This window comes from Portunus trituberculatus, chromosome 47 (genome assembly GCF_017591435.1).
Source record: "Portunus trituberculatus isolate SZX2019 chromosome 47, ASM1759143v1, whole genome shotgun sequence".
NCBI lineage: Eukaryota > Metazoa > Arthropoda > Malacostraca > Decapoda > Portunidae > Portunus > Portunus trituberculatus.
Window position 1 is genome coordinate 30,756,412 of NC_059301.1, and position 12,500 is coordinate 30,768,911.

The window sequence follows — 12,500 nt, forward strand, 5'->3', positions numbered from 1 at the left end:
ACACACACACACACACACACACACACACACACACACACACACACACGTATTTCCCTTGTGACGCTTGGATCTAAAGTCTTCTTGAATACTTTCTTGTGTCGTCTGGTCTCCTTTGAACTCCTTTTTATTGCTAGTGTGTTTAATCATGGAGTGTAATAAGGTGTAATTCCACAGGTAGTCGTTTTGTTCGTCTATTCCCTGCCTGTTTCTTGCCTTCAACTTTAACTGTTCCAAGAGGTTTCAGGACACTTATCTTGAAAATTTGGATAATCCCTCCAGATTATCCTTTACCGAGTTGCAACTTTTGTGGAATTTTTCTTTACATATTTTTTTTTTGTTCTCCAAGGCCAGAGTTCTCATTTTACATAAAAAAAGAAATGTCATGTTGTTTTATCAAATGTGATTCCCAGTAACTGTTTGTTGCATTATAGAATATATATATACTTTGTCTTCTACGAGAAACAGTTGTTGAATTTAATAAGAAAAAAAACCCAAAGCGCAAAGAACAAACTATTTGGTAATCTTTTAGTTTGTAACAGAAAACATCATAAAGTTCTCTTCATTTGAGTAACCTACCTCAAATTTACTGAAAAACAAAGCGTACTAAAACAAAATCGTAGTAACAGAAAACACCACTTAGCCTTTATTCATGTAGCCATACGCGAATTTACCGGGAAATGAAACACGCTAAAGGAAACTCTTGACTATTGTAGGGCTTTTGAAATTAAACCCTTAAGTGAAACAGACCATTTTGTTAAGCTTGAAGGGGAAACTGCATCAGTCAGAGAGCTAACAGGTTTTCCTATGTAGTGTAGTGCATGTTGTTGGAGGTTATCAAGGTTATGTTTGTTAGTGTACAGGTTAGAAGATCAATGAGGGTTTTGTATCACTAATGGGAGAAACAGCCAAGAGAATTTAGGTGTTATATGTTGGTACGGTTTTGTAATATATGGTGGTTGAGTCAATGGCGTTTAGAAATGTGGCTGTTGTTTTCTTTTTGTTGTTGTCATTTTTGTTCTTGAAGTTGTTGTCAAAATGTTATACAGTAATGCAAAACACCTACCAAAAGAAAAAAAAATGCAGTACAGATAGATGATTTTCGCTCGTGTTGTATTTTTTGCTTATATATTCATTCTTGTTATTTTATTTTCTTCTAAAGACATGCCTATTGAGGACTCTCTCTCTCTCTCTCTCTCTCTCTCTCTCTCTCTCTCTCTCTCTCTCTCTCTCTCTCTCTCTCTCTCTCTCTCTCTCTCTCTCTCTCTCTCTCTCTCTCTCTCTCTCTCTCTCTCTCTCTCTCTCTCTCTCTCTCTCTCTCTCTCTCTCTCTCTCTCTCTCTCTCTCTCTCTCTCTCTCTCTCTCAGCTCTCCAGTTCCGCCCCTTCACTCTTGCCTTCTTTCCTCTTCAGCACAAGAGTGGACCGCCGCCGCTGCCTGTTTGCCTTTCCTCTTGTGCGAAAATTTTCTAGTCGCAATGTGTGTGTGTGTGTGTGTGTGTGTGTGTGTGTGTGTGTGTGTGTGTGTGTGTGTGTGTGTGAGAGAGAAAGAGAGGTTAGGTGGGTGTGTGCATGTGTAATTTCATTTGTGTGTGTTTGCGCCTCCCAGTTTCTGAGGAGGGAGGAAATGTTCGAAATTTTGTTTAATTAATTCTAAGGCGTGTATACGGCACGTGTGTGTGTGTGTGTGTGTGTGTGTGTGTGTGTGTGTGTGTGTGTGTGTGTGTGTGTGTGTGTGTGTGTGTGTGTGTGTGTGTGTGTTCGTGTGTGGGTGCGGGAATGGATTTTTTTTTTACTTCTTTGTGAGTGTTCTTTGTGTAACTATTTTTGTTCATTTTTGAATACTGGTGTCAAGACTCCGAAAAATTCTTTTGTGCCATTCTCTCTCTCTCTCTCTCTCTCTCTCTCTCTCTCTCTCTCTCTCTCTCTCTCTCTCTCTCTCTCTCTCTCTCTCTCTCTCTCTCTCTCTCTCTCTCTCTCTCTCTCTCACACACACACACACACACACACACACACACACACACACACACACACACACACACACACACACACACACACACACACACACACACACACACACACACACACACACACACACACACACACACACACACACACACACACACACACACACACACACATCTGCTTCTCCCCTCCTCTTTCATGCATGTTCGTATATTTATGCTGCTGCATGTTTAGACTTCACTTCTTTATGTTTGCCCGTCGCTCTGTCGTTCTAGCGCCTCCTCTCTCTTTCTTTTCCTTTTCGCGGACAAACAAAAAGCAGTACTTCCATCATTGTCAGTTGTCGGCTTCTCGTCTGTCTCGCCGGGGACGCGACGGGAGCCTTTGTCCCTCAGAGCACTGCAACACAGCCAACACATCCATTGCCGCCGCCTCTGTAATATTCACAATTCACTTAATCACTTCTCTTCCTCCTATGCTTGTTTCTTTTTTCCGATTCACTCCATGTTTTCCTTTCATTCTTTCCAAATCCCCTTTCGAGTGTTGTGTTTTTTTTTTTTTATATATTTGTTTGTTTATTTGTGTGTTTGTACGTCTCTCTCTCTCTCTCTCTCTCTCTCTCTCTCTCTCTCTCTCTCTCTCTCTCTCTCTCTCTCTCTCTCTCTCTCTCTCTCTCTCTCTCTCTCTCTCTCTCTCTCTCTCTCTCTCTCTCTCTCTCACACACACACACACACACACACACACACACACACACACACACACACACACACACACACACACACACGTATATATATATTGTATAATTGGACGGTAAAAGTGTCCCGCTAATGTACACTCACGAGTGTTGTATTCAAGAGTGAAAAAAAAAGCCTTCGAATATGAAATATGCTGAAGCAGGCTGGAAAAAAAATACTCGCTTTCACATAATAGATCAAAGGGCTGCATGCTGTGTCTGTCTGTCTGTCCGTGTGTACCTTCGCAGTTCATTAAAATTCATAACACTGATTATTCTCATGTTAAATGGAAGTGAATATTATTTTTTAACCAGTTTACTTTAGACGCAGAATTCATAAACCGCTTACAATAATGGCGCCTGTGTCTGTCTGTCGCTCTATCTGCTTGTCTGAATGCTGCGGAATACACGAGTATACAGTATGTGTGCCGGCCTTGCTTCTGATCCGGGTGTCTTACACGTCATGCTCTCTGTTAGTGTGTGTGTGTGTGTGTGTGTGTGTGTGTGTGTGTGTGTGTGTGCGTGTGTGTGTGTGTGTCTTATATTCGTGATGATATAGTGTAGAAATCGTAGAAAAACACGAAATGAACACACACACACACACACACACACACACACACACACACACACACACACACACACACACACACACACACACACACACACGGTAGCTCAGTGGTTAGAGCGCTGGCTTCACAAGCCAGAGGACCGGGATTCGATTCCCCGGCCGGGTGGAGATATTTGGGTGTGTCTTCTTTCACGTGTAGCCCCTGTTCACCTAGCAGTGAGTAGGTACGGGATGTAAATCGAGGAGTTGTGACCTTGTTGTCCCGGTGTGTGGTGTGTGCCTGGTCTCAGGCCTATCCGAAGATCGGAAATAATGAGCTCTGAGCTCGCTCCGTAGGGTAACGTCTGGCTGTCTCGTCAGAGACTGCAGCAGATGAAGCAGTGAAACACACACACATACACACATACGAGGAGTCCTTCTCCTGTTCTCCTGGTGTATTAGGCTAAACTAAAGCCTTGAGGCTTTACCCGTCCCTGCCTCAGTCAGTGTGCCGGATGTGGGCGTGAGCAATACTCTTACTAATGTCGAGGAAAAAAAAAAAAAAAAAGGCGAAACAAACACAGATGCGGAAGGAACGTCGGCATGGGAGCTTTGGAAAATGAGGAGAAGGTGAAATAATGATAGCGCTGCATGTTTCAGAGGCGCAGGGAGCAGTGGCCCCGAGGATGCGTGAGAGCCGCGGCCGAGTGGTGGTGGAGTCTGGCGCTGCCGTGACCCTGCCGTGCGTCGCCCAGGGCCACCCTCCCCCTTCCTACAGGTTGGTGCAGCTTCCCCTACCATTACCCCCTCCCGCTGTACCCCTCCGTTGTACCCTTTCATGACGTGTGATTAGCACCCTACGCGCCCCTCTCACGCCCCTCGCAGCACGCCCCTCTCCACACACTCTGCAACGCAACGCACGTCCCTCTACATTTCCCGCGTGGCTTTATGTCTCTGCTGACCAAACTTTACTTGTGTCAACAGCGATATCACTTGACATGTCTTTCCTCCTCAAACCCGCGTCAGGCGAGCATATCCTGCATTTGTGTGCTTCCCTCCTCCACCATTACGCCGTTTAGCTATGTGTGTGTCTTCTCCAAATATACGAACATAACCCGTCTCTCTCCCTTTGCCGTAGTTTCCTTCCTTCCCTTCCGTCCCTTTCTACCTCGCCCAGAGTTCATCCCTCCCTCCCTCCCTCCCTCCCTCCTTCCCTCCCTGCATCCCTCCCGCCGCCGCCGCCAGTCACTGTCCCTCCCGCCCATCGCTTCTGTTCCCTAGACACACATCGTTCGGTTTGCTCTCGATTGTTATTGCGTTTTCATGGTTGGAATGTTGAATGTTATTCTTTTTTATGTCCTTCCTATTATTTTCTTTAAATCATTAATAGTGACTGCTTTCACTTACTGTTTCTTTCTATACACGACTTTCTAGAATATGAAGTTACGGTCTTTTGTTTTAATTTTCCCCCTATATTTATTTAATTTTTCTCTCCCTTTCCTGTTTATTTCTCAGGATTATTAACACTGATTGCATTCACTTATCCTTTCTTTCTATACACGCCCTCCTAGAGAAAATATTATGGTCTATAACTATGTGTTCATTTCTAATAATGTGTTTTTTTCCCTTTCCATACATTTATCTTTCTTTTCATCGTCTAATTATTAAAAACTGATTGCATTCACTTACTTTTCTCTCAATACAAGCCTTTCTATAACAGTACGGTCTATAGCCTTGCGTTAATTTCTAACAACACATTTTTTGCCTTGCCATACATTTATCTATTTTTTTCTGTGTGTGTGTGTGTGACCGCCTCCCCCTTCCCTCTCGTTGCCCTAAATGTCTAAACTTCCCTCCTGTGTTCTCGTTAGTTCCTCTCCTTGCTTCTCCTCCGTCCACCGTATTTCTTCTCCCTCTGTTATTAACCTTCTTCCCTTCCCACGTGCCCTCACCCCTCTCCCTTAACTCTCATCTTTCTCTAATTTTCCTCGTCCCTGTTTTGTGCCTTCATCGCCCCTTAGTTTCTGTCTTCCACAGTCCTCAACTTTCCGTCTTGTTTCGACTCGTCTCGTCTCGTCTCTCGCTCTGGCTCTCTCTCTCTCTCTCTCTCTCTCTCTCTCTCTCTCTCTCTCTCTCTCTCTCTCGCTCTCGCTCTCTCTCTCTCTCTCTCTCTCTCTCTCTCTCTCTCTCTCTCTCTCTCTCTCTCTCTCTCTCTCTCTCTCTCTGGACTATCACATCCCTTCCTTTTGTGTGCATGAATCTGTCACATATTTTATTCCATTGCTTCTTCTTGTTTTCACCCTCACCTTCCAACCAACCGACCATTTCCCTGCTATAGCAACATTCTTCCTCACCTAAATCTCTTACTAAAGCTTCCTTACTGTGGCACTCTCTTATATTACTTGCTCCTTTCTTTTTTTCTTCCTTCTCCTCCTCCTCCTCTTCTTCCTCCTTTTCTCAAACCGTCCTCCTCCTTTACTACGTACGCACATACATTCCTCCTGTTCGTCTTTCTCTTCCCTCTCCTTTTACAAGTTCTTTACATCCCCGGCAAGCTTTCTGTCTCTTCAACCCCCTTTAATCACTTTCGGTCCCTCTCTTTCTCTCTCTCTCTCTTGCTCTCGACCCTATCCTTTACTTTACACCGCTCTCTCAGGCGCACTAGCTTTGCCGGCCCCCTCTTGTCCCTCGAGCCTCACTACCTCCAGGGAAAAGATAGCGGCCGTCACTCCTCATGACCCCGAACTTACCTCCCTCGCCAGTTGGTATCGAGGCTCTGAGGTGGTGGGCGGAGGGGACGTGGGCGGCGGCGTGTGGGTCGTGGGCGGATCGTTGGTGCTGGAGCGGGCGGACATTTCCCACGCTGGTCAGTACTCCTGTGTGGCCAACAACACCGCGGGCCAGGCCAGGATGCCCGTCCACCTGCAGGTCATTGTTCCCCTGTCGGTCCAGGTTAGTCCATTTCAGCGTGTTAGGGGAGTGCACTAGCCAGCAGGCCAGTTGACGTAAGCAAGGAAGCTCCTGTGCACTTAAAGCTTACCATGTGCCGTCATCTGGCTTATGTATGTTTGTGTTGATTTACTCTTTCCTTCTCTTGATATTGTCGCATGTACACGTGCATTTGTTTGAGTTTCTTCTTCTCGTCTACGCCTTTATCTGTGACTAAGTTTTTGCGTATATTTTTTTCTATATCTTATTTTTACTAATTTAATTAAAATAACTTGATGTATATAATTATATTTAACCCTATTTCAGCTGAACCGTCCTTCGTTAATATTCAGAGCAGTCAGAAATAGTTTGCTCGAACAGAGAGAGAGAGAGAGAGAGAGAGAGAGAGAGAGAGAGAACTATTTAAGAAATCTTAATGTAAAAATAGGTATATGTAAATCAGTGGTGATTGTAGAAAAAAATAGTTGTGAAAGAGTTACGGGATATCGTTCTCTAGTTTATGAAGAGTACTTAGTATTCTCTCGTATCTCCATGTGCCCTTATTTTTGAGGTGCCGTAACGGAATTAGTCATCTGACACGGTATTACAAAGTCCAAGAAATGTGAAGAGTAGCGTTATTAGGGCTTGATCTGGAATAATTGGTGGACAGTATAGTATTTATTAGTTTGATGAATGACGATACTTTACAAGATTTTGTTCCTGATTTCTGCTTACTTACGTACTTATACTTAACGCATTTGCCACCTCTCCGGCTAATACAATACTTAAAACCAAGATAGAACTTGAATCGAGCTCTCAGGCCACGAGTTGGGCAATGCATAGGTACCACAGAGCCACCATCAGCTCCCAGAAATGTTGTAATTTCAATGATACAATACGGATCAAGGTTTACTTTGTTCACTCCAGCTTGTCGCATTGTCATCTTCCTAGAAATGTGTGGCAACAGTGCTAGATGGAAATGTGATATTGATATGTTTCTTTTTGTCACTAGTGTGTAGTTGGGAGTAATGGAAGTACGAACAGAGAAACGTAGCGCTCTCGTTTCCTCACGTGCACAGAATCGTGAAAGTCTTCTGTTATGACTCAATGCACAGACTGACTGGCTGATTGATAGACACGTTATGCTGCTCGAGTTTTGGCATTTCATTATTATTCCATTTACCGTCGTACGTGTGTTTGTCGCCTCGCTTTGCCTCGCCTCGCCTCGCCTCGCCTCGCCTTGTCTTCCTTCGGCTTTGTGTCTTACCGCACCAACCAGGAAGAAGTGACTCATGAATCGTAGGGTTAGGTGCTGCTTACCGTAAGGCGGCCAGATGTCAGTGTAAGCGAAAATTGTAATGATACAAGACAAAGATTAAAGTCGTCGGGTATATACGTGACAGGTTCTGTAACTAAGGAAAAAGAAAAACATTCACTTAACTTATCAACTACATCAATGAATTCATCTAGTTCTCTAAAGGTCTCTTTTGACCAGCTACTGATTACTTTGCATGTCTACTCCTTTCATCTAGCACTCTATTAATTCCCGACGTCGGAAAGTGCTGAAAAGCTGCCAGATTCGCCAGATAACTTAATTTAGCACATTCAACTCGGTATGCTGGAAAAAATATTACGTCATATATGTGCTATCAAACTAAGTAATAAATTATTAGGAACATCTCTAATCAGCTTCACCAAGCACAGAGAACGTAATATGGCAAAACGAGCCAAAAATGCTTGGTTCATGGTCTCAGTTTTGGGACACTTCATCACCTTGAGTGAATTACATTATTTTCAGTAAGCAAGCACATTTCATTGGTTCAAGTTAATTAATTAGCAATCAAATCCAGAAAATGTGACGAATATCAAATAAACACGATGACTTCAGTGAAAGATTGTCCGTTCCGTATGTAAACAACATCAAGCAGGTTTCTACCTGCTCCCCACCGGTTATAGGCAAACAGTTCAGGGTCTGGATGCGATGCTGACGGTCCTTTGCACCAATCTATGAAGTGCTTTGAGCAGATAGCATGGTCCTTGGTAGCTCTCCACGTCGGGCCTCGTTTACATCGTGTCTCCCATAATCTTCTTCGAGCCGCGTCTTTCTTCCTGGGAAACACAGTCCATCCTTTCACGCCTTGGTTTTTCTTTTTTGATATAGAATTGCAGTCAGCTACAGCACATGTATAAACCGGCATTCTGTTCCAGCTCTAAGAACACTCCACACTAGGGTGACCAGATTTCTGAGACAAATTCCGGGGACATTTTCAGTTCAGGGAGGTAAAACATGTAGTGTTTTGCACTGGAAAAACTAAAACGGGGACACTATCCGTACCATTTCTAAACCAGCAATCAAAAGTTTCTCTCGCCTTATTTACCCAAGTTGCAAAGAAAAAAATCTCTACCTGATGAAATATCTGAGATCATGAACACCCATTAGCTGTTAAAATGTGTCCGCTATACACTTCACCGTCTTCACGGAAACTAAGGCCTTCTCCTTATTCTTGACATTCTAAAAGAGTAATGATAAAAGGACATAATTATCATAATCAAAAGGAGTAGTTTTTAACGCATCAAGTGATCTTTCAGTTACAGAAAACCGGGGACAGCAGTAGCCGGGGACAGGTCACTGAAATCGGGGACGTCTGGTCACCCTACTCCACACGAGCTTCCAAACAACCGCGGGCCGCGGGGTTGTTTTGGTGTTTTGAGAGGACTCGGTGTTCCCGAGTTCAGTTAGTCTTTTCGGTTTGATATGCCTTCGGCCGCAAAAATGTTGCTCTACCAAGATTATTACAGAATGTATTCCTTTGTAATATTTAGAGGAGAAACAGTGCTCTCTGTTGAACTATATGAAAAATGTTTCAAACCAAATATGTAGTTGAGACTAGTAAAAAATGCGAGAGCATTGAAACCGCGACTGTGAGTATTAAGCTTATAATAACAGTTTTGTAGAGTGTGTATTACCAGATCATATGGATAATGTTAGGATAAACACTTGGAATTAATGTTTTGCAGTACAAAGACTCAATACCTCAAGATTTATTATGATATGAATTTTAGAATGTGTGTCTCTTGCGAGCTGGCTGGCTGTATACCGAGTCGCGTATTAAAACAGCCAGCGATCAATGGCAACCCAAGAATATCCGACGTCGGGAATTTTTGGGGATGTCTGTTGGGTGTGGGAGGAAGGAGGAGGAGGAAATAGGAGAAGGCGGTGAAGGGAACTGAGGAGGAAGGTAAAATGGAAGTGGTTTGAAGGTCTGCCATTACACACACACACACACACACACACACACACACACACACACACACACACACACACACACACACACACACACACACACACACACACACACACACACACACACACACACACACACACACACACACACACACACACACACACACACACACACACACACACACACACACACACACACACACACACACACACACACACACACACACACACACACACACACACACACGGCCCGGTAGCTCAGTGGTTAGAGCACTGGCTTCAGCCAGAGGACCGGGGTTCGATTCCCCGGCCGGGTGGAGATATTTGGGTGTGTCTCCTTTCACGTGTAGTCCCTGTTCACCTAGCAGTGAGTAGGTACGGGATGTAAATCGAGGAGTTGTGACCTTGTTGTCCCGGTGTGTGGTGTGTGCCTGGTCTCAGACCTATCCGAAGATCGGAAATAATGAGCTCTGAGCTCGTTCCGTAGGGTAACGTCTGGCTGTCTCGTCAGAGACTGCAGCAGATCAAACAGTGAATTACACACACACACACACACACACACACCTCTTCCGTTTTATTCTCTTTTTACTCTTCTCATCTCTATTTTCATTTAGGCAATGTACAAAGAATTGATAATTCCAATAGTTTTCAAAAGGATCTGTTGTCTTACGCTAAGAAAGATTACATCCAGTGTTATGTATTTAAAAGTTATTTCACGGGACGACTTTGTGAACAAGGAAGTCATTGTACTGTCACTACCAGGCATTCACACCTCCCAGATCACTGGTTCACAGTCATTGTCAGGCACATTATTACACCTCCACTTTACACTCTCTCTCTCTCTCTCTCTCTCTCTCTCTCTCTCTCTCTCTCTCTCTCTCTCTCTCTCTCTCTCTCTCTCTCTCTCTCTCTCTCTCTCTTCTCTCTCTCTCTCTCTCTCTCTCTCTCTCTCTCTCTCTCTCTCTCTCTCTCTCTCTCTCTCTCTCTCTCTCTCTCTCTCTCTCTCTCTCTCTCTCTCTCGCACGTACGGCGTAAATTGTTTTCTCGTTTATTATAAAATCGCCCATGATACGCGTTCCCTTTTTCAGGAAGCATGATGCGATTTTTGGTGCCGGAATAAATGTTGTTTACTGCGCTGCTGTTTCCACTGTTTAATATCGTCGCCAGTTTTTATCACAGCAATTTAATTGAAACATTTGAATTTCAAACTCAGAGTGAGAAACAGAAAGTATCGAGCCTCGCTTTGTTACTGGGAGGACCAAAGCGATCGTGAGTGAGATCGCATAACCTTGGATGGTGTTTAGCAACGTAATGATGTTAGTGCACAAGTGTTAGAGTTATTCGAGTAAGCTTCCTGAGTGACTTGTGTTGTGATGAACAGGAGGAGATGAATCTCTTAGAGTCCCCAAAGCGGCGGTAAATGATTTGATAAAACGAGGGAAAAGTTCAGTGATGTGATTATTGTACACAAGTATTACGATGTTCAGGTAACTTTACTGAATATTCTCTATGTGGTGAGGTGATAGTTGCAGGAGGAGGAAGAAGAAATTAGTCAATGAGCCCGTACAAAGTGGTCATGAACATGATAAAGTGGTAAGTAATGTGATATTAGTGCAAAATTACTACATTTCTTGAATGATTGTTGTGTACTGTGATAGTAGAAGGAGAAAGAGGTGAGTCGCCGAGTGTGCAAAGTGGACGTGAGTGAGAGGACTAAGCAGGGAAAAGTGTTCAGTAATGTGATGATCTTAAAGTACAAAAGTGTAGGAATTATTTGTGTGATCTTCCTGAGTGTTTACTTCTTAGTGTTTAGTGTACTGTGATGGCGGAGGAGGCAAAGGTGAAGCACTGTGCCTTTGTAGGATTGTGGAGGTAGTCTGGCTCTGGCTCTGGCTTTGGCACTCGAGCTCGGGTCTCCTCTACAATGTAAAGATGTCAGCTTTTTACGTGACTGAGAAATGTGCATATGTCCATTACACCGTAACTTCCTCGCGGCATGGCGTTAAGAAAATTATTACATGTTACTAGAATGAAAAATGTGCTAAATCCAGATGTTGTATTATACAGTTATATGATAGTTCTCCACGCGTTGATCATGGCTGTTAATATTTTTCGGCTCTGCCTGCTCTGCTCTGCTCTGCTTTTCTCTGCTCTGTTCTGTTAACCTGTGCAAAATATATATATTCCAGTCGAGCACATTGTGATTATTTTGATGAGTGCTGAAACTGTGAACTAATCCATAATTTGTTTATAAATGCATTTACCTTTGATGGTCTTATCACACACACGCAAACGCACACGCACACGCACACCCACACGCACACTCTGCCTCTGACATGTACTCGTACAAGTCACTACAATCACTTTAAACTCTCACCTGCCACTGGATCATTACAGGATCATCCAAGAGATTTTTTCATTGGGATTTCAATGGACTCACACTCTTATCTTACTGATGTGTCGTGTCTTTTATGTTGGTAACTATAGAACGCCATCTCCTTATCCTCTGGGTCAATCATGTGGCCTCCTGTTGTCTCCAGTATCTCGTGCCAAGCTGTTCAAGTATTTTCTTCGTAATTTCCGTTTCTTCTCTTTTGTATCACACTTTATTGGCAAATTTTCTTCAGTCCTCTTCTTATTACACGACTTAGAAATTCGTAAATACTCAAATAGGACTTTTTAACTTTACTTTCTTTGTAGGTACGTAACTGGAGGCATATATACGTATGTACGAGGTTGTATGTGATTTTAAACTCTCCCCCGCTGATTTGTGATACTAAAATAAATTTCAAACTGCATGTTAGTGTTTGTCTTTTGATGATAAAGTGTATTTTATCTTATCTCTTCTAATCTAAAACTTCAAAGAAATGCGCAACAAACACAATAGCAATAACAGCACTACCGTATTGGAGAAATGAAATCCTCAATCCAGTTTATACTTTACTGATAAATCTTGCTTTCACAATGCGCTTTATATCCCAGGTGTTTAAGTGCTAGTGTTTTTCCGATTATACTGCTTTCTGTGTGCTGTAGAGGCCGCAGTGGCTCGCGTGAAACAATATCAAGGACTATATTCTTTACGAGGAGG

General features: G+C 43.3%; 1 protein-coding gene across 1 annotated transcript in view; it reads left to right on the forward strand.

Moving 5' to 3' along the window:
• Positions 1 to 6,262, forward strand: part of LOC123498066 (Down syndrome cell adhesion molecule-like protein Dscam2) — a 94,761-nt gene extending 88,499 nt beyond the window's left edge. The window contains exons 6-7 of the mRNA XM_045245153.1: positions 3,901 to 4,018; positions 6,003 to 6,262. Of these exons, the coding sequence (XP_045101088.1) occupies positions 3,901 to 4,018; positions 6,003 to 6,228 (344 nt within the window). The 3' untranslated portion in view covers positions 6,229 to 6,262. The remainder of the gene's footprint in view (positions 1 to 3,900; positions 4,019 to 6,002) is intronic.
• Positions 6,263 to 12,500: the final 6,238 nt, after the last annotated feature.